The sequence below is a fragment of the Oncorhynchus keta genome, chromosome 35, assembly GCF_023373465.1.
Source record: "Oncorhynchus keta strain PuntledgeMale-10-30-2019 chromosome 35, Oket_V2, whole genome shotgun sequence".
Lineage (NCBI taxonomy): Eukaryota > Metazoa > Chordata > Actinopteri > Salmoniformes > Salmonidae > Oncorhynchus > Oncorhynchus keta.
The window spans coordinates 54,920,534-54,945,795 of NC_068455.1; the positions used below are offsets into that span (position 1 = coordinate 54,920,534).

At 42.9% G+C, this 25,262-nt stretch overlaps 2 protein-coding genes across 13 annotated transcripts in view; one reads left to right on the plus strand and one right to left on the minus strand.

Moving 5' to 3' along the window:
• The window catches only part of LOC118368637 (calcium/calmodulin-dependent protein kinase type II delta chain), a 112,405-nt gene extending 92,601 nt beyond the window's left edge, over window positions 1-19,804 (plus strand). For 2 of the 12 annotated variants that reach the window (XM_052495768.1, XM_035752903.2), the window contains exons 10-20: window positions 832-954; window positions 1,073-1,156; window positions 1,415-1,457; window positions 3,315-3,355; window positions 7,616-7,669; window positions 8,907-8,954; window positions 9,940-9,988; window positions 16,330-16,405; window positions 16,545-16,639; window positions 16,746-16,992; window positions 17,396-19,804. In XM_052495768.1, the coding sequence (XP_052351728.1) occupies window positions 832-954; window positions 1,073-1,156; window positions 1,415-1,457; window positions 3,315-3,355; window positions 7,616-7,669; window positions 8,907-8,954; window positions 9,940-9,988; window positions 16,330-16,405; window positions 16,545-16,639; window positions 16,746-16,981 (849 nt within the window). In that variant the 3' untranslated portion in view covers window positions 16,982-16,992; window positions 17,396-19,804. The remainder of the gene's footprint in view (window positions 1-831; window positions 955-1,072; window positions 1,157-1,414; window positions 1,458-3,314; window positions 3,356-7,615; window positions 7,670-8,906; window positions 8,955-9,939; window positions 9,989-16,329; window positions 16,406-16,544; window positions 16,640-16,745; window positions 16,993-17,395) is intronic. The other 10 variants (XM_052495770.1, XM_052495769.1, XM_052495772.1 and 7 more) reach the window with 5 other exon arrangements.
• Window positions 19,805-19,949: 145 nt separating this feature from the next.
• Window positions 19,950-25,262, minus strand: part of LOC118368638 (ankyrin-2) — a 107,897-nt gene continuing 102,584 nt past the window's right edge. The window contains 1 exon segment of the mRNA XM_052495729.1: window positions 19,950-24,052. Coding sequence (XP_052351689.1) covers window positions 23,845-24,052 — 208 coding nt within the window. The 3' untranslated portion in view covers window positions 19,950-23,844.

A 25,262-nucleotide genomic window follows, 5' to 3' on the forward strand; every position in this document is an offset into this window, starting at 1 on the left:
CTACCAGGTACCACCCCAAAGCCGTAAACACGGGCACCCTCATAGATATCATCCTAACCAACTTGCCCTCTAAATACACCTCTGCTGTTTTCAACCAAGATCTCAGCGTTCACTGCCTCATTGCCTGCATCCGTAATGGGTCATTATATCGGTTCACTCATCACTGTCAAACGCTCCCTGAAAAACTTCAGCGAGCAGGCCTTTCTAATCGACCTGGCCCGGGTATCCTGGAAGGATATTGACCTCATCCCATCAGTATAAGGTGAAATAAAAATTATTTTAAAAAAAATATCTTGTTTGAGTGACTGGAATTGAACATGTGTATCTTGTCTCTCATCTTGCACAAGAAGGAAATGTGTTAGCCACTTGATTACCACCCGACACAAGGGCGTACTTGACACATCAGAATTCCAGTCTCTGTCTATTGGCTGAGCATTGCCTCTCCCAGCATGCTGTTGGAACACCACGCACAGGCTATTTCCTCCTTGTCTGGCAGCCCTCTCCCTGCTCTCCCCAGTCAATCCCAACGCCTGTCCCAGACAGATTGAGTTTTTGAACGGGAGAGGGACAGGGAGGAGAGCGGCCGGGGGACAGCCCACTGCAATGGCTCAAGCCCAACTTGGCTCTGGAGACGAGAACCTTCTGCTCAGTGAATCTGTTTTTTTGGCAACTATGCAATGTTTTTTTTGCCAGTTTCTCCAAGGACACATTTTCAAACAAAGCTGAATGGAGGGAGTGAAAGAGTGAGGGAGGGATGGGAGGATAGATGAGTGGATGGATGGACTGATGGATGATGAGCCTCATTGCCTCTTTCAATTTTCTCCCCGTCAGTTTCCGTCCCCTGAGTGGGACACAGTGACCCCCGAGGCCAAAGACCTGATTAACAAGATGTTGACCATCAACCCTGTCAAGAGGGTCACCGCCACAGACGCACTCAAACACCCCTGGATCTGTGTACGACTCACTCACTCACTCACTCACTCACTCACTCACTCACACACAGTTCAATGGTCCGATGAGCACACCTACAGACTCATGACGTTCTCCCCCTCTCCCCCTGTCCTCTCTGCAGCAACGCTCCACGGTGGCGTCCATGATGCACAGACAGGAGACGGTGGAGTGCCTGAGGAAGTTCAACGCCAGAAGGAAACTCAAGGTGAGGGAATGTTTCTCACAGGACTTCATCAGATGTCGTGAGTGAGACTTTGAGAAAGTGACAACTCGAACTAAATCCGAGCCCCATCCATGCTTGTCATAGAGTGGACCCTGAGCACTAAAGGATGTGGTCATTAGCATCACAATCTATCCACCTAATGTTGGACACACTGTGTCAGGAGGGTGAGGTGACAGTGTGCCAAGTATTACAGCCTCGGAGGTCAGTTTTTCAACTCTCTGATCCTTTTCCCTTCCTCAGGGTGCTATCCTCACCACCATGCTGGCCACACGCAACTTCTCAGGTACGATGCATCTACCTACTGTGTTCTGGTTTCTTTCAAGGTGTCTCTCTTTTGGCTCTGTATTGTCTTGTGTTTCTGCTCCTTCTCTTCCTCTCGCTCGCTCACCAGATCAACATTTAGAATTCTCCCATCAGCTGCTGCTTAACAATGCAGCTGGATGTGTTATTTCACCGAAACACTTGAGGAAAACAATGGGGAGGGATAGAGGGGCAGGTGTTAAAGGAAGGACTGATGGCGTGAGAGAGGAACAAGGACGAAAGAAAAGCACGAGAGGATGGAGCGACTAAATGTGAAAGACGCATGAGTTGTAAGGGGAGAACTCCAGGATGAATACGCTGGCCTTTAAAACTACCACTATCAGCCTGCTCTCAGTTCATATCAGTAGAGACTTCCTGGAGACCAGTGGAGCGATGCTGATCGATGCGGTTCAGACAATCTGGGCCTCTTAAAGGGCAATACTTTAATATTTTGTCTGTTAGTTAAAAAATATTGATTTTCTCTCGGGTGATGAGTGAAGGGGAAGGGGAGGGGGATAGGGTCAGTTGGACAACTGAATGCATTCAAAGGAAATATCTTCTGCATTTAACCCAACCCCTCTGAATCAGAGTGGCGACTGGAGGAAAGATGTGGACTTCACTTTCTCCTGCTTCCTTGTATTTATTTGGGCAATTTAGTTCAGGCAAGAAAAACACATTGTTTAATCTCTCTCTCCCTGTCAAGACTTTGGTTCTCTTGTTAACAGAAAATATATATATTTTTAAAGTACATTGTTTTACATTTTCATTCCATATAGCCAATACTTGTTTTTGTTCAAGAGCAAGACTTTACCAGGACCAGTGGTATTCAAAGTCGGGGTCACAACCCTTTATGGGGTCGCCCTACAAATAAAAAAAACCTACAGATTATTATATGGGATTCAATATACAAACTTTTTTGAGAAGGATGTTATTGAGTATGTATTTATTGGTTTATTTTCATTTTGATAGAGATGAAAACGCTATGAATCTAAGGTTATTTGGTAATGTAGAAATTTACTGATTTTCAAGGTTGTCATTTGATTTGGAATGGGGTGGGTATTCGCAAGGAATTATTTTTGGAAAAAAAGGGGTCCCCAGAAATTCTGACGGAAAAAAAGGGTGTCCTCGCTGAAAAAGTTTGAATTCCACTGCTTGACACCTGTTTTATTTACCTTTTGTTTTTTCTCCATTCTGTCTTTGGGATTGTGTAACCTTGTGAGGTAAGAGTCTCTGTCATGGAAAGAGGCATGCCTTGGCACTACTCTCTACCCATCTGCCCGTTTTGGTAACTTGCACCCCTCTCAGACGAAACGTTTTTCCAAACACCTTTCTTCTTCCCTCTCTCATACACTCTTCATACACTGTGTGGCTATTGTGTGACATCCCTGATCACTTTAACCAATCACTGAGCTTTTCCACGTGCCAGGAACCTCATCATTCTACCCAACCAATCAATTAGCTCGCTCCATGCGTGGACTATATTTGCATGTTGATTTAGGAGTCGGTGCTAACGTGTTCTCTATTGGGGAGTTGTCATTAACATGATGAGTCTTCCATAAGTAATACAAGGTCTCTATTTACAAGTGGGTGTGTTGGTAGAGGACATTAAACCTCAATTCTGTAGGACTGTCACAGTTTGCCCATAATTGGCTGTCTTCACTAGATTTAGGTGTGTGTGTGTGTGTGTGTGTGTGTGTGTGTGTGTGTGTGTGTGTGTGTGTGTGTGTGTGTGTGTGTGTGTGTGTGTGTGTGTGTGTGTGTGTGTGTGTGTGTGTGTGTGTGTGTGTGTCAATCAGAGGTGTCCTCGCTGACCTTGTCCCCTTGTCCTCTATCCTTACAGCAGCCAAGAGCCTGCTCAACAAGAAAGCTGACGGCGTCAAGGTAAGTTATCTCATCAACTTCTGTGATCTTAACATCTGACAACGCACATTGACACACACACACCTTTTAGTTATGGACTCATGTAACTTATATTGTAACTGACAGTCTCGGAAGAGAAGTTGGAATATTTCTACAGTACATTTGTTTCAGCTGCCAGTAGTGAAATGGTGTCAGTTTGAGTGCTGCATGACTAAGAGCAGGTACCAGACGCGATTAGGACACGCAGGTTGAAATGTCAAAACGAACTCTGAACCAACGACAGTTGAAGTCGGAGGTTTACATACACCTTAGCCAACTACATTTAAACTCAGATTTGTACAATTCCTGACATTTAATCCCAGTAAAAATTCCCTGTTTTAGGATCACCACTTTATTTGAAGACTGTGAAATGTCAGAATAATAGTAGAGAGAATTATTTATTTCAGCTTTTATTTCTTTCATCACATTCCCAGTGGGTCAGAAGTTTACATACACTCAATTAGTATTTGGTAGCATTGTCTTTAAATGGTTTAACTTGGGTCAAACGTTTCAGGTAGCCTTCCACAAGCTTTCCACAATAAGTTGGGTGAATTTTGGCCCATTCCTCCTGACAGAGCTGGTGTAACTGAGTCAGGTTTGTAGGCCTCCTTGCTTGCACACACTTTTTCAGTTCTGCCCACACATTTTCCGTGGGATTGAGGCCACTCCAATACCTTGACTTTGTTGTCCTTAAGCCATTTTGCCACAACTTTGGAAGTATGCTTGGGGTCATTGTCCATTTGGAAGACCCATTTGCGACCAAGCTTTAACTTCCTGACTGATGTCTTGAGATGTTGCTTCAATATATCCACATAATTTTCCTCCCTCATGCTGCCATCTATTTTGTGAAGTGCACAAGTCCCTCGTGCAGCAAAGCTCCCCCAAAACATGATGCTGCCACCCCTGTGCTTCACAGTTGGGATGGTGTTCTTCACCTTGCAGGCTTCCCCATTTTTCCTCCAAACATAACGATGGTCATTATTTCATCAGAGCAGAGGACATTTCTCCAAAAAGTACAATCTTTGTCCCCAGGTACAAATTTTTCGTTCTGCCCCTGAACAGGCAGTTAACCCACTGTTCCTAGGCCGTCATTGAAAATAAGAATTTGTTCTTAACTGACTTGCCTAATTAAATTAAATAAACAAATAATTAAAATAGGACTCATTTTACTGTGGATATAGATACTTTTGTACCTGTCTCCTCCAGCATCTTCATAAGGTCCTTTGCTGTTGTTCTGAGATTGATTTGCACTTTTCACACCAAAGTACGTTAATCTCGAGGAGACAGAACGCAACTCCTTCCTGAGCGGTATGACGGCTGCATAGTCCCATGGTGTTTATACTTGTGTACTATTGTTTGTACAGATGAACGTGGTGTGGTACCTTCAGGCATTTGGAAATTGCTCCCAAGGCAGAACCAGACTTGTGGAGGTTTACAAAAAAAGATTCTGAGGTCTTGGCTGATCTCTTTTGATTTTCCCATGATGTCAAGCAAAGAGGCACTGAGTTAGGTAGGCCTTGAAATACATCTGCAGGTACACCTCCAATTGACTCCAATGATGTCAATTAGCCTATCAGAAGTTTCTAAAGCCATGACATCATTTTCTGGTATTTTCCAAGCTGTGTAAAGACTTCTGACCACTGGAATTGTGATTCAGTGAATTATAAGTGAAATCATCTGTCTGTAATCAATTGTTGGAAAAATGACCATGATTTTGAAATTAGATGTTCAACGAGCAGGTATCCACTTACTCTCCTCATCAATCTACATACAATATCCCATAATGACAAAGCGAAAACAGTTTTTTTTGCAACTTTATTTAAAAAAAAACATACCTTATTTACATAATTCGGACTATTTTGCTGAGACTCGAAATTGAGCGCAGGTTTCCATTAATTATACTTGATGTTTCTAAAACTTGATTGGAGTCCACTTGTCGTAAATGTAATTGATTGTTACATTACAGCCTTATTCTAAAATAGTTTTCCCCCCTCATCATTCTACACACAATACCCCATAATGACAAAGTAAAACTTGTTTTAAGAACATTTTGTACCCCCCACCCAATAAAACAACTATCACATTTTCATAAGTATTCAAACCCTTTACTCAGCACACATGTATTTGGGGAATTTCTCCCATTCTTCTTTGCAGATCCCCTCAAGCTCTGTCAGGTTGGATGGGGAACGTCGCTGCACAGCCATTTTATTTTAGGGCCATCGAAATGTTAGCTATTAAAATCAGATCCAACAATATCCAGGGACTAGAAATCCAGGGCTTAAAAACAAAGGCGTCAATGTATGCCGATGACTCAACTTGTCTTGAATTCGTAATATGGATCCCCTGCACAGTCTCATTGAGGATCTAGATAGCTTCTCTAACCTCTCTAGATCAAAACAGAAGTACAGAGGACAAAAATAACTTATGTATATTCTAAACACATTTTTACATACATGGAACTTCTTTTTTTTTTACACAGTAGTTACATATTGGTCTTTTGAGATACATTACATGTAACTACTGTGCCAAATATGTAAATGTAAATGTACATACCAAGTTATTTTTGTCCTCCGAGGAGGGGTGATGGATAAACCAATATATTTGATAACACCGTTACCCAAGGTGCTTATGGCAGGTGGTTTAAGCAGCTGTAGGAGGTTTAGCATCTAGGTACATTTGTACCTAATATATTTGCTCAAAAACTCTTTCTAAATCAGTCTATCTGCAGCCGTGTGAGTCATCGGTGTGTTTTGAAAGCACAGCAGGCAGCTTTTGAAGGATTATTTCAGGTTTAGCGCAGGGGTCCAGCATGTTACCCTCTTAAATGTCACTGCCTCTGAGGCTGTGTTGAAGAGTAGATAACCTAATGGACTGGGGAAATGGCAGGCATTACATTATTTAGTCCTACCATCAATTTTGGTTTCCGTGTATATGCTAAATCTTTAATGATTACAAATGTGTGCGGCAGGTAGCCTAGCGGTTGAGAGCTTTGGGCCAGTAAACGAAAGGTCGCTGGTTTTATTCCGGACTAGGGGAAAAAATCTGTCGGTGCCCTTGAGCAAGACACTTAACCCTAATGGCTCCTGTAAGTCGCTCTGGATAAGAGTGTCTGCTAAATGACTCAAATGTAAATGTGTTTGTTGTAAAATAGCCTTTCTCAAAGAGTGTACTGTTAAGTCTAGGGTCTTGAGTCTTGACACATACTGGTTGTGTTTTGGGGTTGTGATATTGGACCCAGTTTGTCCTGTTCTCTTTTGTGTTCTGTCTGAGACTGAGCCAATGCCAATATTGCTGGTATTCCTGTCCCTACTTTTTGTCCAACCTTGCATCTACCACAGGTTGCCAGTTATGTGGTTGATTATAGAACACACAAGTGCTGTCTAGTGGTTGGTTTCAGGGTGGTTCAATCAGCCATTTGTAGATCCCTGGCCAAGGATAGTTGTCTAGTATCTTGGTTTAATGAGCAACCCATTGTATAAGCCTCTTGATGTGTAGTTTGAGTTTCAAGGCTAGCTCCCCATATCTCCCTGAGGAGAACCTAGTTTGATGATCAGGTGCATTCCAGTTGACCCATATTACCTAGTACTTTAAAAAAAAAAGTACAAAATCAGGGCATGCAGTTCACAAAGGAATAGCATAACACTTTTTGACCTTAATTTTGTCCCCTGACGTGCTTCCGATTCAGACGATGACGTTCCTGCTAACAGTAAAAACCAAAAACTATTGGGCTGTCACAACGTCGTTTGACTTTAAATTTCAACAGCATTGGATAATTGCATGACTTACTGAATTTGTATTTCTCATCTCTGGTTTAGAGCCACAATGGCACTAATTCGTTAGATTTAAGGTCTCCATACACGACGTTAATAGTGTCAATTTAGGCTTCCTGAAAAACATTTTAAAAAGTAGAGTGGAACAGCCGATCGCTTTCAAGTTCATGTTTATGAAGTTCTGTTTCAGCGAGGAACTCCTTTGCGTGTTTATTCTGCTTATAATCCTCCAGAATAATGACGTACCGCTACAGGCTTGGAACCCACAGATTTGTCTCATGAACTTACTTTCTCTCACTCCTCTTTATACCCTGCAGAGTATTTGCTCGTTAACTCCTAACATTTTCACTCCCGCAGCTGCGTATTCCGGGACACCTCTCCTGTCTCTCTCCCTGCTTGGACCACTGGGTCCTTTGTTCCTGATATCAATCGCTGTTTCTTGTCTCCGTCTCTGTCCACTTACCTTTTTTAGATCAACAACAACAAGACCAATGTAGTCACCAGCCCCAAAGAGCCCCCCACTCTGGTACACTGTCTGTCTTTCTGCCTGCCTGTCTGTCGGTCGGTCTGTCTCATCCTCCATGCTCGGGCTGCTCGCCTCACTCTAACAACGTCCGTCTTTGTTTTGTTCCCAGTGATGCCTCTTTTTAATATTGAATTTTTGTTTTCTTTTTTTCATCACACACAGGCATTTACTTTTACTATGGACCAGTAGTCATTTGCAGTTGGCATGTGCACTTTTTGCTTTTGCGTGTGTGAACAACTGTACATCCCGGGGTTTGTGTTTTTACTTTCACTCCACTTAAGCCCCCGAAGTTACCAAGGAAACCAATGAGACATGTTGGTTGAAACACGCATGCGTGCTTCCCAAAATAGACCTCGCACACTAGCAGTGAAACGCATCCTAAGATTACTCCGCTAGTGCCATCCGTGTCACCCTGTCACCACACATGAGCTTCAACGTGACCGTGCCATGGCATGCCTTATGACAGCCCACCTGTCGGCACTGCCCAGAGGGAATCGACCCAGACTTACCGCAGTTTTATCTACGCGTGTTAGACATGTCAGGTCAGCCAAGAGGCCTGTACTGTATTTAACCAGCCCCGGACAGAACCGGAGACTCATCCCTAGTATAATGTCACCATTTGTAAATGCATACAAAATATTAGCTTCGTTTTTCCATCCCATTATGTATATAATAACATGGTAATAACCTCGTGGCTTTTTAACAATGGCTATTACACTACTTCTAAAGTGATGGGGTTATGTATTTCTAGGTGTTAGAAATGTGGCATGATGTTCTCACACACACACACACACTGTCTGGAGTCAGCTCTAAGGGTCAACTGCACGCCTTGCTTTGGCTGTACACACGTAAAATACCTTCCTGTAGATTATATCCAGGAAGGTCCTGGTGACTAGCATGCTTCCTACTGCTGTACACCTCCCATCCTGTCTTGGTTGCTTGTGTGTCTGTTTTAAATATGAATATCATCGCCTTGTCTTCTGATGCCTTTTATATTGCACCAAGTTGACGATTCAAAGATTTCTCGTTTTCATGGAAAAAGTTGGGCGTGCTGCATTACAGCCCTTAACTATAGCCTCAGTGGTGCATCGTTTGTCCTTGATTTTTACCCCCAAACTTGCCTTCTCCGAGGTTCCTTTGGCCCTTTTTCTCTCTTTCTTATTAACTATTTGCCACGCCAATTTCCTGTCTATTTAACCCCTTCTTCACCCTCTTCCTCCTCCTCTCTGTGAACCAGGAGCCTCAAACCACTGTCATCCACAACCCAACTGATGGAAACAAAGTAGTGAGTAAATGGAACAGTAGTACCAAACATTTAGGTGTTTGCTGTTGTCCTCTAGTTAGCAGAGTGATAAGCTAGTTTGGTTTTTAAGTTTGTGTTTCTTACAAAGCCTTGTATAACGCTGCATACATGGCGCCTTGGTGTGTACGTCCTAAATGTTTGTTTCATTTGTGCTTCACACAGACACCGGACTTAGGACTTTGTCAACATGTTTTATCTCACGTTAAACAAATGTGCATGCTGTATATAAAAACATTAAGAACACCGTAAGAAGGATTTTTAAGCCTTGAGACATGGATTGTGTATGTGTGCCATTCAGAGGGTGAATGGCCAAGACAAAACATTTAAGTGCAAAGGTTTGTGTCAAGAACTGCTACGATGCCGGGTTTTTCCACGCTCAACAGTTTCCTGTATGGTCCACCACCCAAAGGACATCCAGCCAACTTGATACAACTGTAGGAAGCATTGGAGTCAACATGGGCCAGCATCCCTGTGGAACGCATTCGACACCTTGTAGAGTCCGTTCCCCGACGTGCTAGAATGCGATCCGGTTTGACGAATGTGGATCCAGGGATATGTCTCCTTTAGATATGTTGTTGTCATAACGCTTTGTGCGTGAAGATGTGCATTTGTTTTTTTTCACTATCTGAGTGTTGGAGTAGTACTGCTAGTGGCTTGCTGTTAAAATGACATAGTTCAAAACTAGGCCCTACAGCTTGTGTGACCAGAGTGAGACGTCGACCTATGTTCAAATCTGTTCTGTCACAATGTCAATGATGATATTTTTGTTTGTGTAACTATAGCCCAAAAGAGTATGTTTAGTTATCCAAATCTGTTCTCTCAGCGGTTCCGAATATAATCAGTTTCCTTTGCCCAAACTATTTTACTCATCCGACAATGCGTTTACTTCTCTTGTGCTCCCCGCTTTATCCAGTTTCAACAGCCGACAGGTGTTCATTGTTCTCAGCTGTTTGTTCTTGTCCAACAGGAGTCCAGTGAGAGTGCAAACACCACCATGGAGGATGAGGACGTGAAAGGTAGGAGCACACACCTGTATTAGGCAAGTAGCTCGGTGTTGGCTGTGCACAGTCTAAGTGAAAGGGAATGTGTTATTCTCACAGCACTGACGTGTTGGCATGTATTTTTGTCCTACTGATTTTGCATCAACATGTACTGCTATCCCTGTTTTTTCTTTTGTATAATTTTGTTTGTATGAATTCATCAGGTAAGCATGTGTTTATCCAGGCATCCATTCTGCTTTTTCTTTTAATATGCTTTAGTTAATCCACTTCATCTGTCCATCGTTATTTATTTTACCCCCTTTTCCTGCCCAATTTTGTAATATGCCATTGGAATCCAATTGCGATCTTGTCTCGTCACTGCAACTCCCCCAACGGGTCGAGCCATGCGTCCTTTAACACCCGCCCGCTTAACCCGGAAGCCAGCCGCACTAATGTGTCGGAGGAGGAGGAAACACTGTTCAACTGACGACCGGAAGTCAGCCTGCAGGCGCCCGGCCCGCCACAAGGAGTCGCTAGAGCACAATGAGCCAAGTAAAGGTCCCCCCCGGCCAAACCCTCCCCTAAGCCGGACAACGCCTGGGGCCAATTGTGCACCGCCTTATGGGACTCCAGATCACAGCCGGTTGTGACACAGCCTGGGATCAAACCCAGGTCTGTAGTGACGCTTCAAGCACTGTGATGCAGAGCCTTAGACTGCAGCTCCACTCGGGGGAGGCCCCCTGTCTGTCTATCATCTGATCATGCACTGCCATCCTCCAAACTTGTAACGCTAGAATGTCTTTTTATATCAATACATTTTAGCTGCAAGACTTTACTTGCACTGTCAGTCCTGTGAATGATGTCATCTGTCTCACCGTGCATTTTCTTTTTATGAAAGTTCAATTGATGTCGTCCTTCTGTTTTCACTGTGTTTGTTTAACATTTGAGTCATTTAGCAGACGCTCTTATCCAGAGCAACCTAAAGGAGCAATTAGGGTTAAAGTGCCTTGCTCAAGGGCACATGGACAGATGTTTCACCTAGTCGGCTCGGGGATTCGAACCAACTACCTTTCGGTTACTGGCCCAATGCTCTTAACCGCGAGGCTACCTGCCAAGACCAATGGTATTGGAAGTACAATGGGTGAATTGTGGCCCAACTTTGATTGTCAGTGGTGCATTTTACACCCACTCTGCTGAGCTAGTTAGTGACTCATTAGTGATTTGGAACTGTCTACAGTGGGTTGTGGGACTAACACAATGAGAGCAGGCTGAGTCTACAAAGAGAAGCCATGGGGGAGGCGTGGACACTGTACAGTCGTTTAGGGAGCCAAATCAGGCTCTGCTGCAGGCCTTGCATGATTTCCCATTTCGCAGCTGCCCTGTTGGCCCACTGAGCCAGAACTGTGTGTGTGTGTGTGTGTGTGTGTGTGTGTGTGTGTGTGTGTGTGTGTGTGTGTGTGTGTGTGTGTGTGTGTGTGTGTGTGTGTGTGTGTGTGTGTGTGTGTGTGTGTGCATGAGCAAAACCATTACAGATAGTCATTAGTAGCATTTGTTCACCTTCCTCTTCAAATGGATGGTTTTGCTGTTTCTTGTTTTTTTTAGAAACCCAGAGGGGCAACATTGCGAGACTACCGGGAACGCTTGCAAAGCAGACCAGGCTGGGGTTTGGGGTTGGAGAAGTCGATGAGAGAAGTGAAATATTCTTCCATCGCTGTTCATTTTCTCGAAATCTGAAGGCACGACCTGGATTGGAGCCAATGTCTTAAGTAGTCGAACATGTTATTACTCCAACCTCGTGAAAGTGACAAACCGACACGCTTTCACAAGGAGTGCCTTTGATTTGACGGCCTCCACGTGCGCAGTTCGGCGCGAGACCACCGTTAGACCCGATTTACGTGTTTCTGCGCACGAGCTTAGCTAGCTAAAGTCGCTATGACATGGCTTACAAGTGTGATCGGGGATTTCCTTGTATGACGTCATGGCATCTGGGGAGCGTGACGATGACCCCGATCACAATGATTAATCTCCTCACTCTTACATTCCTCCTTCAAAAGGGCCGAGGCGGGGATGCAATTTCACTGGTCCATCTCATGAGCTACCTGCTTTGAAATTGAATAAGGAAATCTCATGAGCTACCTGCTTTGAACAGTCATTCCTAGCTCCTAGTACTCCTAGCTATGGCAGTTTGTGTGGAGAGAAAATGATGTTTCATTGCATTTGAGAGTTGCCTTTCTGTCAACGTTTGCATTCCATGACGGATGATTACTGATGGGTTCTGGCTTTGTGCAATGTGACACGTCTCATTACTGTTTTCTCCACCAAACGTGTCTGTGTTGCGGCTGTTGTTTAGAGACTCGTCATTTTCATATTCCCTTTGTTTTTCTTCGTTTGAAAGATGAAGGCATTGCATTTCCCAGTTTGACGTGGTCGTTCCATCACGTTGTGCGTGTGTGTGCGTTGGTAGACTGTAGGATGTGGGTTTTTGCATTGTCTCGCCCCGTATTTTCTACTGTTCCGAATAAACAAAACCATGTTGCTGGCCACAGCACATTCTGAAGCACCAACCCAACACACAGGAACCTATCAGTGCCCAAGTGTCACTCACCCTGTAACATCAACACTTGCCAGAAAGAGGAGGCCTTACAACCATCCCAGCATACATTTTTCATCTGTTTTTTTTTAAATTAACATTTGTCATAACTTTCCTCCTCAGCATTTTGTTTCCAGATCTCCCACTGAGGACAAGGCAATGTCACTCATCCTTCATTCATTCAACCTTTCATTTCTTTTCTCCATTTTCCATTTTTGTTTTCAATCCCTCACCTCCATCCATCCACGCACCACTCATACCAATAACCCTTGTCACCCTGACATCCTTGCCCAAGTCTCCCGTCCCTCCTCCCCACGCTCCCCTTGCTTCTGGCGGGAGCACTCAGGCTCGTACCACTCCTCCTCCTCTTCCTCATCTTCCTCCTGCTGGTATTCTCCCAGTGTTTGGCCCAGTAGGGAGGAGTTGTGCCACTATGTTCCCAGGGCCCTGGTCACCTGCTACCTGCTCCTCCTCTTCACCTCCTTCTTTGTGGTCTTATTCTCCGTCCACCCTGCCGCCCAATGTGGGCCCTACCACACCCACACTCAGGGGCCTCAGCCTCGGCACCCCCTTGGGCCCCTGCCTAGCCCAGGCCCCAGCGACATGCAGTGTAAGTTTGCCCAGAGTGAGGGAGAGGGCACAAACTTAAAACAATTTCCCCCCAAAACCTACTACCCTCTGTGCCCCACTTTCCCTGAACATCCCTCCATATCCTGTTGACCACTATCAGATGTGCCTCATTTGAAGTCCACATTTGTTTAAGATATGACTTTTGGGCTCATTTGGTGCATGTGGTGAGTGAAAATACATGCAAACAATTCCCTCATTGTACATGGCACTAGATATCAAAGACTAAACAAAGGCACACACCCTGTTACTGTTTGTCATGGATCCCTGTGAAGAAGGGTCCTTAAAAAGTACCCCTTTTCTGAGGTTGCATGTTGTAGGTTGGCACGTTGTTGCACTCTGCTTCAGTGGTGCAAAGCAGCGTGAGTCTCCCACACAGCCATCCAGTATGTGTGTACTCTGCTGCCCTCTGGAGGTCATGGTCTGCCATTGGAGTAGTCAGTCTAACCAGGGGTTGCCAGATCATAACAAGGCAGTTAACCCACTGTTCCTAGGCCGTCATTGAAAATAAGAATGTGTTCTTAACTGACTTGCCTAGTTAAATAAAGATGAAATAAAGGTGTCTAAAAATAAAAAATCGGCAAATCTGTGCCCAAAAATACAGATTTCCGATTATTATGAAAACGTGAAATCGGCCCTCATTAATCGGCAATTCCGATTAATCGGTCGACCTCTAGTTGATACGTACGTACGTCGAGAATTAGACTGTCGTCAGCTCCAGGGTTGACTGTGAACAGTCTAAAGGAGTGGGAGTACACTTTAAGGACTAGTCTTGATAAGAGTTTTTTTCTTTGCACAGACAGCACTGAAGACTTTCAGGAAAGGAATGGTTTCATTCACCATTAGTCTCTACATTGACAGAGCGTTTGATTAAGTGGATTGCATTTTGCGTGGAAAAGGATGAAGACTTCCCTTCGGTAGAATCAGAGTGATCTGGGCTATTCAAACTGTCTCTCTTCCCCAGCTGTAGACAGCGTGCCGTTTCCTCAAATGAGGAACCTTTCATTCTCATTAGGCTCAGACAGAGGCAGTCGGTCAAACAAAGAGCCTCTAGACGGAGGGAAAAAAAGCTCTGCGCTTCCAAGGATCAGTTTGTCATCTTATTGCTGCTTTATCCACCAGGATCCAAACTGATGTGTGTGCACCTCAATATACAGTCCCTCATGGCAAGAAACATATTAAAAAGTACTAATGTTTCCTAAAAGAAGCCAATTTGTCAACAAAGCAAAATTCTGTTTTGTTTGCCGAGTCCCATTTCTTAGTTTCTGAGAAAGCCGTTGATCTATTTCTGATGTAGAAAATAACTGACGGGCAAACACAGCTTTGTTTTCACTCCGTGTGCTTATTGAGTGTTGTCAGGGGGACGTACCGGCTGTATTTCTGTATTTTTGAAAGTTGTATATCTTGAAAACGTGATTGCTGACATGCAAAGCATTTTGCGACTGTATCAACAACGGACGAATGAAACAAATACCAAAAGAGAGTTTTTGGGGTGGAATTTTCCTTTAGGCTTTCCACTTATGGAGGAGTTTTATTTCTTAGCAAAACAGACTGCTAGAGGGCAAGGTGACACGGCAGCAGGTTTGTACGTGTGGGACGGGGCTGTATCAGACGAACTGCCAGACTAGTAGCCAATCACTGGTGGCTTATGTAAGACCCAACTGGAGTGTTTTTTTTTTTTCTTCACTGGAGTCTTCCTCACATTAGTGAACAACGTTTCGACAAGTACACAGAACCTGAGGGCAACCGTTACTAATTTGCATCCTTTGTGCTCTGTCAGTCACGCCGATTGGAAGTGTCAGAAGGGACAAAAGTGTCGAAGGTAAAGAGTTTACGAAAGAGCATTGATCTTTTTCTCATTCCTGGGACTTTAATTCTCTACGTTTAAGTGCATGTTACGCTAAAAAAGTACTAACAGTCAGTTCACTACCATTCCATTTGACATCTACCTCTAATAACAGATTTTCTAAACCACAAAACCTTTGCCTTGTTTTTCTTTTACATCCATTACCTCTTACCTTGGCTACTTAACTTGCAAGGTAATGAAATCATGTTATCTGTGGAAAGGTTGTTGAAACACACACTCTCCCCTGTGTGTGTGTGTGTGTGTGTGTGTGTGTGTGTGTGTGTGTGTGTGTGTGTGTGTGTGTGTGTGTGTGTGTGTGTGTGTGTGTGTGTGTGTGTGTGTGTGTGTGTGTGTGTGTGTGTGTGTGTAAATGGTGAACCTTGGCCCCTGAACCTATTGACTGTGTTGTGGGTCATATTGTCACCACTACTTCAAATTGTATTGTTCACATACTGTATTTAGCAGATGTTGTGGGTGTTTCCAGTCCTGTCTGGTCCAGCGACGATGGGTTTGTGCCCATAGGCGACATTGCTGCCGGTGACTACCTGCCTTACAACAAGCCTACAAGCCCTCAGTCCAGCCTCTCAGCCTATTACGGACAGTCCGAGCACTGATGGAGGGATTGTGCGTTCCTGATGTAACTCGGGCAGTTGTTGTTGCCATCCTGTACCTGTCCCGCAGGTGTGATTTTCGGATGTACCGATCCTGTGCAGGTGTTGTTACACGTGGTCTGCCACTGCGAGGACGATCATCTGTCCGTCCTGTCTCCCCGTAGCGCTGTCTTAGGCGTCTCACAGTACGGACATTGCAATTTATTGCCCTGGCCACATCTGCAGTCCTCATGCCTCCTTGCAGCATGCCTAAGGCACGTTCACGCAGATGAGTAGGGACCCTGGGCATCTTTCTGGATGATAGCGGGATGAAGAGGCTGTGGCTCAGGTGGTTGATGTCCTTGATGATCTTTTTGGCGTTCCTGTGACATCGGATGCTGTACTGTAAGTGTCCTGGTGGGCAGGCAGTGTGCCCCCGATGATGCGTTGGGCAGACTGCACCACCTGGAGAGCCCTGCTATTGCAGGCGGTGCAGTTGCCGTTCCAGGCGGTCATACAGCCCGACAGGATGCTCTCAATGGTGCATCTTTGGTTAATGTAAATCCCTCAAACTGCTCTAAAGGGATTCATTCACTCCCTGGATTACTTAACACATCAGAGGTGTGTTACTCGAATCGCCGACGGTTGTGGGACAGTTCACTGTTAGGTTTGTGGCAACATGTGGAAATGTGTTTTTTTTTTCTTCTCTCGCTCCCCCTCTCAGCTCGTAAGCAGGAGATCATCAAAGTGACTGAGCAGCTGATTGAGGCCATCAACAATGGAGACTTTGAAGCCTATACGTTAGTGATCTTGCATTTTACCTACAGTGATCTACAACAGCGATTGCATACAGAGGACCTACAATCTAGATATTAATCCATATGCCAACACTGCACCATTTGAAAACGTAATTGTTTGTGTTCCACTTCTGTCTCACAGGAAGATCTGTGATCCCGGGCTTACATCCTTTGAGCCAGAGGCTTTGGGAAACCTATTGGAGGGAACCGACTTCCACAGATTCTACTTTGAGAACGGTAGAGCCCCTGCATTCCATTACGCACCAATGACTGTAGAAGCTTTAATGACCTTGATTGTGTGCTGATTCTATCCATTTCCCTCCAATTCGCCTCTCTCATCCAGCTCTGTCCAGGGGAAAGCAAGGGCCCGTCCACACCATCCTGCTCAACCCCCACGTGCACCTGATCGGCGACGACGCGGCGTGCATCGCTTACATCCGCCTCACCCAGTACATGGACGCCAGCGGCATGCCACGCACCATGCAGTCGGAGGAGACCCGCATCTGGCACCGCCGCGACGCCAAGTGGCAGAACATCCACTTCCACCGCTCCGGCTCGCCCACGGTGCCCGCCAAATAAGTTGACTGGAGGTGGGATGATAGCCCTGTGCTGGCCTGGCCTGCTTTATCCAGTCATTCTGGAGCTATGTAGCTAGATTGGTTGTGCTTTGGCCCTGCTATCCCCTACCTGGTCCCTGTCCTGTATCTGTAACTTGATCCACTCCGCCATGTAGCTGCTAGCCTGCTAATGTGTGTAGTGTGGTCTGCCTTTATTCTGGTGTAGCCCTGATCATCCCTAGTCTAGTCAAGGTAGGTGACTAGGTGCGCTTAGTCCACCCAACCTGCTTCATCCTGGAGCTATGTAGCTAGCTGGGTCTGCTTTGGTTTTGCTTTGGTCTTTCTCTACCTTAGCTGGCCTCAAGCACATTTTTTACAATGCAAGTTACTAATTAGCAAGTGTAAAATGCGTCAATTCTTCATCTTTCTGTCGCAGTTGAGGAGCCCCTAGCCTACAGCTGTCAGCTGACCTGCGGAATTTGCCTACTAAGTGTGTGACATCCTCGCCCAATCCCATCGCTACAACTTCGCCCTCTGAGTGTTGTTTACATATCGTCGCTGCTGGACTGAAGATTCTTCTTGTAAAATATAAAAAGGAAACAACAATCTTGACGATATAATTTTATAGAGAAAATGTTGGTGTTTTATCGCATTGTTCCATTCTTCTCAGTCTCATCGCAGGACATTTATGACTGAAACATATATATTTTTTATTTTAATACAATAATTTCCTAATTTTAAACATGTTTTAAGTTTGAATGCCGTAGGAAAATGAATAGAGTACATGCCAGAGTTGTTGACGATATGTGAAGTTTGCAAATTTGTGGGTTTATGAGATATATCTGAGAGATTTTCAATCTTAAATAATATACAGTAATACAGTGTCGTCCGTAATTATTAGGACAGTGAAGCATTTTCTTCTTCTTTTGAAATCGTGGCTGAAGTTTAGAGTGCAGACTGACAGCTTTAATTTGACGTTATGTTCATCCATATCGACTCAACCGTTTGGAAATTACAGCACTTTTTGTACACAGTAGTCCTCCCCATTTTAGGGGACCAAACGTATTGAGACGAATTAACTTAAATGTGTATTAAAGTAGTAAAAACTGTGGTCTCATATTCATAGCACGCAATGACTACATTAAGTTTGTGGCTCTACACATTTCTTGGATGCATTTTCTGTTTGTTGTGGTTGTTTCCGATTATTTTGTGCCCAATTAGAAATGAAGAGTAAATCATGTATTGTGTCATTTTGGAGTCACTTTTATACGGATAATCCTGAATGAATCGTGAATAGTGACGAGTGAGAAAGGTAGACGCACAAATATACCAACACACGCTAACCTCTCACCATTACAATAACAGGGGAGGTTAGTATTTTGGGGGAGGGTATGATATTGTGTGTCTAACTTCCTTACTCATAATTATTAACGATTCATTTGAGGTTATTCGTAATCATAGTAGTCTCCACATGAATGCAGAAGTGTTTAGAAACATTTTCCAAAATGACAATACATTATTTACCATTTAATTTCTATTGGGCACAAACTAATCTGGGGGTTGGACACTACTGTGTACAAAAAGTATAAATGCTTCAGCCAATTAGGATGAAAATACCCTCAAATTAAAGATGACAGTCTGCCCTTGAAGGTCACTGTTCGATTTCAAATCCAAACTAGTATAGAGCCAAAAGAAGAAAAAAATGCTTCACTGTCCCAGTAATTACGAAGGGCACTCTATACGGCTTGGTTTTCCAAAATTATCAGGGTCGGGGATATGCGGTGAACTGACAAACTCATGAGTGCATTCATATGATCTCAGTATTGCACATCGGTCACAATGACAAAAGTGATATCAGTTAAGCTTTACAGGACAGTGACCAACATATCGCAGTTTGTCAACCGTTTTTTTTAAATGTCAGTTTTTTGTGCAGAAATGACTAAAAATCTATGAGAACATAAGTGAACGTCAAAACATGAGCTTGCTTCTTGTGGTGATGTATAGACTCGTGATTGAGTGAATCGCTATAGCTTCGCTTAAACTCTGTGGAGTATTAAACTGTTTAAACATTAGCTTAGTTTACAATCGGTTGACAATTCAAGTTCACTTGTTCTCAATTGGCTCCATATTAAGTATGATTGCTGGGAATTTCAATTGACAATTTATGTTAAGGGAAAAATGGTACCTATGTTTTGCTATGATATGCGTTTGGCAATACATCATCACGTGAGAACTGTGAAGTCTCAATGATGGAATGTAAAACTATACTGTAGATATAATGTCCACGTATATTACTCGAGGCCATTGTATGACATATGGAACACTGTTTTAAAGTCAAATGATATTTTCATCATGATGATGATAATTATGTGAATTTTATTGGTTATTTTTTCTCTTAATTGTATATTGTTGAATTGATAGGTTGTCCCTTCTTGGATTATTGTTGATCATTTCTTCCAGTCCTCGCATATCGGTGGAACGACTGACCCCCCCCCACCCCCCATGGAAGAAAATAAAGAGCCTTTTACTTACTTACCCCTTTTACCACTGATGTGTCCCTGTGTGTTAATTACTCTCTTTGACAAGTAGCAACACACATTGTTTTATACTGTGGAGAAGTGAGACTGTTCTCAAGTATGGAATCACATTGTTCTGTCAGTTTTTCCTACTTGGTAGAGATTTATTAAATGGGTTCGTTTGTTTTGCCAATGGATATGTAAGGGAATTACTTGTTATTAAGTTGAACTGCACTATGGGACACGGTGTATATTGTTGCTATGAGGGAAAAGGGACTGATGTTTAAATGTTTAAAAAATAACTATTAAAATGTGTGATTTCTTCCAAATGTCTTATTTCCTTGCCTGTTTATTGTTTGTGATGCGTTTATCTCTCGATTTTTGAAGGCAAAATGAATCACTGTAAAATGTCGATTCTAAATCTCTAAGGTAACCCTTTGTAGCTTGGTTAGGAAGCATGACAACCACTCCATACACATTTGACACATGTATCATTTTATTTTCTGTCACGTACAGACTGTAGCTGCTATGTCATGTTAGCAATTGTTTTTTTTCCTGTTTATTAATTTCATAACTAATACATGCCCTCATAGATATGTATATATATGTATAATAGTATCACCATGGAAACAAGATGCGGATTCATCGAATCAAAGGTACGTTTGACAGATTTCTTTTGTTTAATTTCTTTCTCACGTTTTCTCACACAAAGTAAATTGACAAAGTGAGGAACCGTAATATTGTTACATCGATATAGTTCGTACTGCAAATGACACCAACAATGATTTCAGCCAGCCCAGGATTACAGTACATCCATGTCGGTTCTGTTTTGGTTTCTGTATTTGTTTCAGTCATGGTTTCCAGTCCATTTCAGAATTTTTAAGTGAAGCCTTGTGTACACCGGCAACTTATCGGTCAAAGAGTTGAAATTGCAATTCCCTTGTTTCATCTCAACTCGCATCTTCAAATCGCACTCACGCCAACGCACGCATAAAACACTCACGGCTCCGCAAAGTCGAGGAGAGGAAGAGCACGGATGGAAGTCAATAAATAAATATAGAAATCAAAGTCTGAATCAAAATGAAAATACACAAAGATGTAATCTCCAGAAAACTGATCAGTCTGTGGGGAGCCAAATTCATATTTATATTGCATGGTATTTTACAGTGGATCTTTTTCTGAGGGCAGTAAGTTTAGGCTTTTACATCCTCTGCCACCAAGGCACCAACCCTCAATCCCACCAGTCAAAATACATTATCAGGCAAGAAATGTGAAGTTAACATTAGAAAGTAAAATAAGAAAGTTAGTTTCGAAATGAAGGTTAGAAACTTTCGAATGTAAGGTTAGAAAACCAGGCATGGGGATTCAAACCAGGGACCTTGAGTGTCGCAACCTGCGTTTAACGTTCGTCCATCTATCCATCCGCCGACTTACCTCCCTAACTTTTCTTACTTGACGCTCGCCTGTCACAAGCTCTTCCCCCAGGCCTTCCAACCAACCACATAGCTGCCCTCAGACAAGATTAAACAAGGAAAACTCCACTGAGTGAGAAATAATGCATTTGAAAAGGCTCTAGCAATATTCAGAGCATATCTATTGGGTTTATCTACTGATCAAAATTAAACAAAGCCAATTTAAATTATTATTATTTTTTTTACATAAAGGACATTCCATCTCCACGGTACCATCACAGGTAAACAGGAAGCAGATCAGACCAAAAGTAATCTGTCAAAAACAAGATGTGCCAATCTTTTGAGATTATCCCCATTTATTTGATACCATTTGATACCAACAGAAGAAATCAAATCAACAGCGAATAAAACAAAACGACTACACCACACTGTCTCTGTGGTGTTTCTCTCTGTCCCCATCCTCACTTGTACAATCTTAACAGGCTTAATCAAAGCTACTGTAGACATTCATATGAGTAATGTACCACTGGGGTAAAATGAACAGGGGGTGAGATGTCAAACACGATTGAAGCTTGGGGGGGGGCGTACCTAGTGTTCTGACCCATAGGTGCGGTCATTTCGGGTAAGTGCTCATACACGAAAGACCAGAAACGAGATCGCAAATGGCCGGTCCCAATGTCAGTGAGGATTCTATGGACTAACACACACTCGCATGCGTTCACACGCACAGAGGTGGCGGCAGTCTTGATGCACTGCTCAGAAGGAACACATCAGAAAGCCAGAAACAGAGAGGGATAGATATAGTGTGAAGGAAAAGATACACAATGACAGTACATGGGAGTGGGGGCTGAAAGTGTGTGGTCAAAGGACCGGTCAAAAAAAGCCGTCACATCGCACACATCGCACACATAACCAACATAACCACATCGCACACAACCAACATCTCACACATAACCACATAACCAATTTGAGCTACCTTTGTAAAACAGAACTGTAGTGCTGAGCGATTATTGCATTCTGAGGTCGTTTCGGTTCGATTATCGATTTACATTTTGAAACATTAAATGCACTATGCATTATGTGGTTTGAATGCTGCAACAACACAGAATAAAACCATTTAAAAATGTCCCGTGACGGTAGTGACTGCCCGTTACAGCTTATCACTTATTAGCCATCAGTTTCTCAGGTTACATTACTTTTAAAGGGGCAATAATCATTTTTAGACTTATAAATGACTGATATGTACCCAATGATTCTTGAAGAATAATAACTTATAAATGTCTCATGAGCTTAGTTCAACTGTCGTACCTTCTCAGAACCCAAAATGTAAGCTTGTTTTACTCCAACGTTTGTAAACAATGTAAATTTAAACAAGCACTATATAGCCTCAAAACATGGTGAAAAAATGTGTTTATCATGGATGGTCAGTTATTGAATACATAATTATATCTATTCATTTGAGAGAGGTTACATTTTTCCAGCCCCATCCCTCAGCTTCTTACCAAAACAGGGTTGGGGAGGACACTCTTTGTAATTGTTCCTACTGCTGATTGACACTTTAATAAACTATTTCACTTGTTGCGTATATTACATTTGTTTTATTTGATGACTTTATTATTTCATTCCATGTCATCATCTCTCTCTCTCTCTGTCTGACAAAATCACTATTTTAGTAGTTCTTCAAAGTAAATAAGGCATACTTTTATGACTGCTGAATACCAACTACTGTATTAACCACTTACATCAGGTATTTTCAGGTAGAGATACCTTGTGAAGAAACTGCTCTCTGTGTATCCCCCCCCTTGATCGCGGAAGAACGGGCAATGGATTATGGTCATTGTAGTTAATTATCACGTTTTCATTGCTAAACTAGAAAGAACGTTGGCCTGTTAGAAACTACAACTCCCTACTACATCGCACAGTTCAGGCATGATCTGATTTATTGCAAGAGAAATTACAGCGCCATGTGCACACTGAGCTCAGACAAAACCCGAACTAAATGGAATTCAAATAATTGAACCGAGAGTCAAATAGTTGTTTAAAATACAAAAAAATAACCAACATTTTGTTTAATCGCGCAGCACTACAGAACTGTAGTGCAGGGTTATATGAGTGTGATTTGCTTCAGTAAAATGTTGGTTCAGATCACGTATTTGTCCTTGATGAAAGAATATGGAATTTCCTCAATTTTTACAGTATCTTTCCAAAACTCTTTGTGACAAGTGACTCCTAGTGGGGCGAAAAGGATCAACTTTGTTATGACCCTTCACCTCAGAGCAGAAGAGCGATTTTGATTGGTGCACATACGTGTACAAGCATGTACCGTGGGGGGGGAGGGGGGGTTAATAAATGCTTTTGAATTGCTGTTCGTTTCGTTTTCTCCCAGTCCGAGCATGTTTCTTCTCCTTTATTTACAAATGTTTACAATCGTTCCTTTAGGAAGATGCCTGTGCATGAGGCGAATGTCAGAGGTGCCCCCTCTTTATTCGTTTTCCCTTTTTGTTTTCTGTTTGTTGCATTTTGTTTGCGTAGTTGTTTATTGTACCACATATTGTACCACAGCAGCCAAAAACTAGAAGAACCCCCCCAAAAAAAGAAAAAGGATAACGACCAAATATTATTCTAAGTAACCCGACGAGAAAGGGGATACTATCTTTGGTCACAAAATGAGCAAATAAAACAGGAAAAGTCAAAAGGAAAACGACCAAAAAAAAAGTGAAAGCACAAATAACAAAAACAAAAAGTGTTCCATTATTTGCCACAAAAGGGAAAAGAACAACAAACAAAACAAAAACGCAATCCAGTGTCTTTAGCGGGAGATGTCTGTGTGGAAGGTAAAGATCAGGGGTGAGCTTACAAGACTTCATAGGCTTTTTGTGGATAGGGGGCTTATGTAGCATGGGGGGCAGGGCCAAAAGGGAAGAAGAACAACTCAGCCAGCAAATCAAATCAGCCCATCACTTCTTCTTTCTCTTCTCCTCCTCTTTCTCTCCTTCCTCCTCCTCCTTGGCACAATAGCGTTGGAGCAGCAGGTGCAGGTGTTCCCGAAGGGCATCGGGTTGCAGGGTCTCTGGGGTGTCGTCCAGCCGCTCCAGGAGCACATGCTTACCCTGGGCGTCTTTCACCACAGTCCTCTTCTGGGTACGAGACTTACGCATCTGGGTTCTGGAGATGGAATGGGAGAGGGAGGGAGTTTCGAGGTTATTAGGCTTGGTTAGACAATTCTTTTCAAACAACCTGTCAAAGTTTTGATAGCGCTTCATTGACAGGCTTGCAGTTTGTAGGTTGACCAAAATGCTGTTGACCGTCATTTTTTCAAATGAAAACACATCATGCATGTTAGACCACGCTCTAACATCAGGAACACATGAGTAATCTGAACGCATCACACAAGCCCCATGACTAAAGGACCTATAATTAAAGGAGAAGTTAGCTTTTTTTTTTTAACGAACATATCTAAATGTTTGATGGAAATGGCATGTTATAGAAGGTTCCAGACACTTTTTTTTTTGCGATTTTCCTTGTTTTTGAGAGACTTACCCTGACCAGTGATTCATTTCCTCATCTTCGTTGTGCAGTACGGGGGCCCTGAAAAAACTAACAAATTCTCAAAAAACACCCAAATACGTCCTTTTAGAAACTAAAACGCTCCCAATTTAGGGATACATGTTGTACACATGAAATTGTCATTATGAACTTTTCCATTATATTCATATTTGTACGACTTGAGCTATTTCCCCTATCCAGCTGTTCATTTCTCCGTGTAGCCTGCTGCTAGAGGTAACTGCCAAAATAAAGGAAACACCAACATAAAGTATCTTAATAGGGCGTTGAGCCGCGACGAGCCACCAGAACAGCTTCAATGTGCCTTGGCATAGATTCTACAAGTGTCTGGAACTTCCTGTGTGGAAGCACCTTCTTTCAATATACTTTGTATCCCACGTTTTTACTCAAGTGTTACTCAAGTTTCTTTGTTTTGGCAGTTTAACTGTACAATGGACAGGGAGGTATCGCTCGAGTCGCAACAAAATGGAATATAAAGTTAAAGCATTTTGGTGTTTTTAGGAGCATTTGTTCATGCTTTTTCAGAGGAGCCCCGTACTGCACAACGAGTATGAAGAAATGAATCCCTGGTTTGGGTAAATTTCACAAAAACAAATGAAACCGCACAATTAAGTGTCTGGACCCATCTATAACATGCCATTTACATAAAAAAATAGAGATCTGGTTGTAAAAAACTAACTTACCTTTCAAATCACCATGTCAAAATGTAAGCATCTGCGGTGTGTTTAAGAGTTATGGTTAAGATATAGAGGGGAGGTATTCACTAACCTGCTTCCTGATATGTTTATGCTGTACAGCCAATGCCATGGCC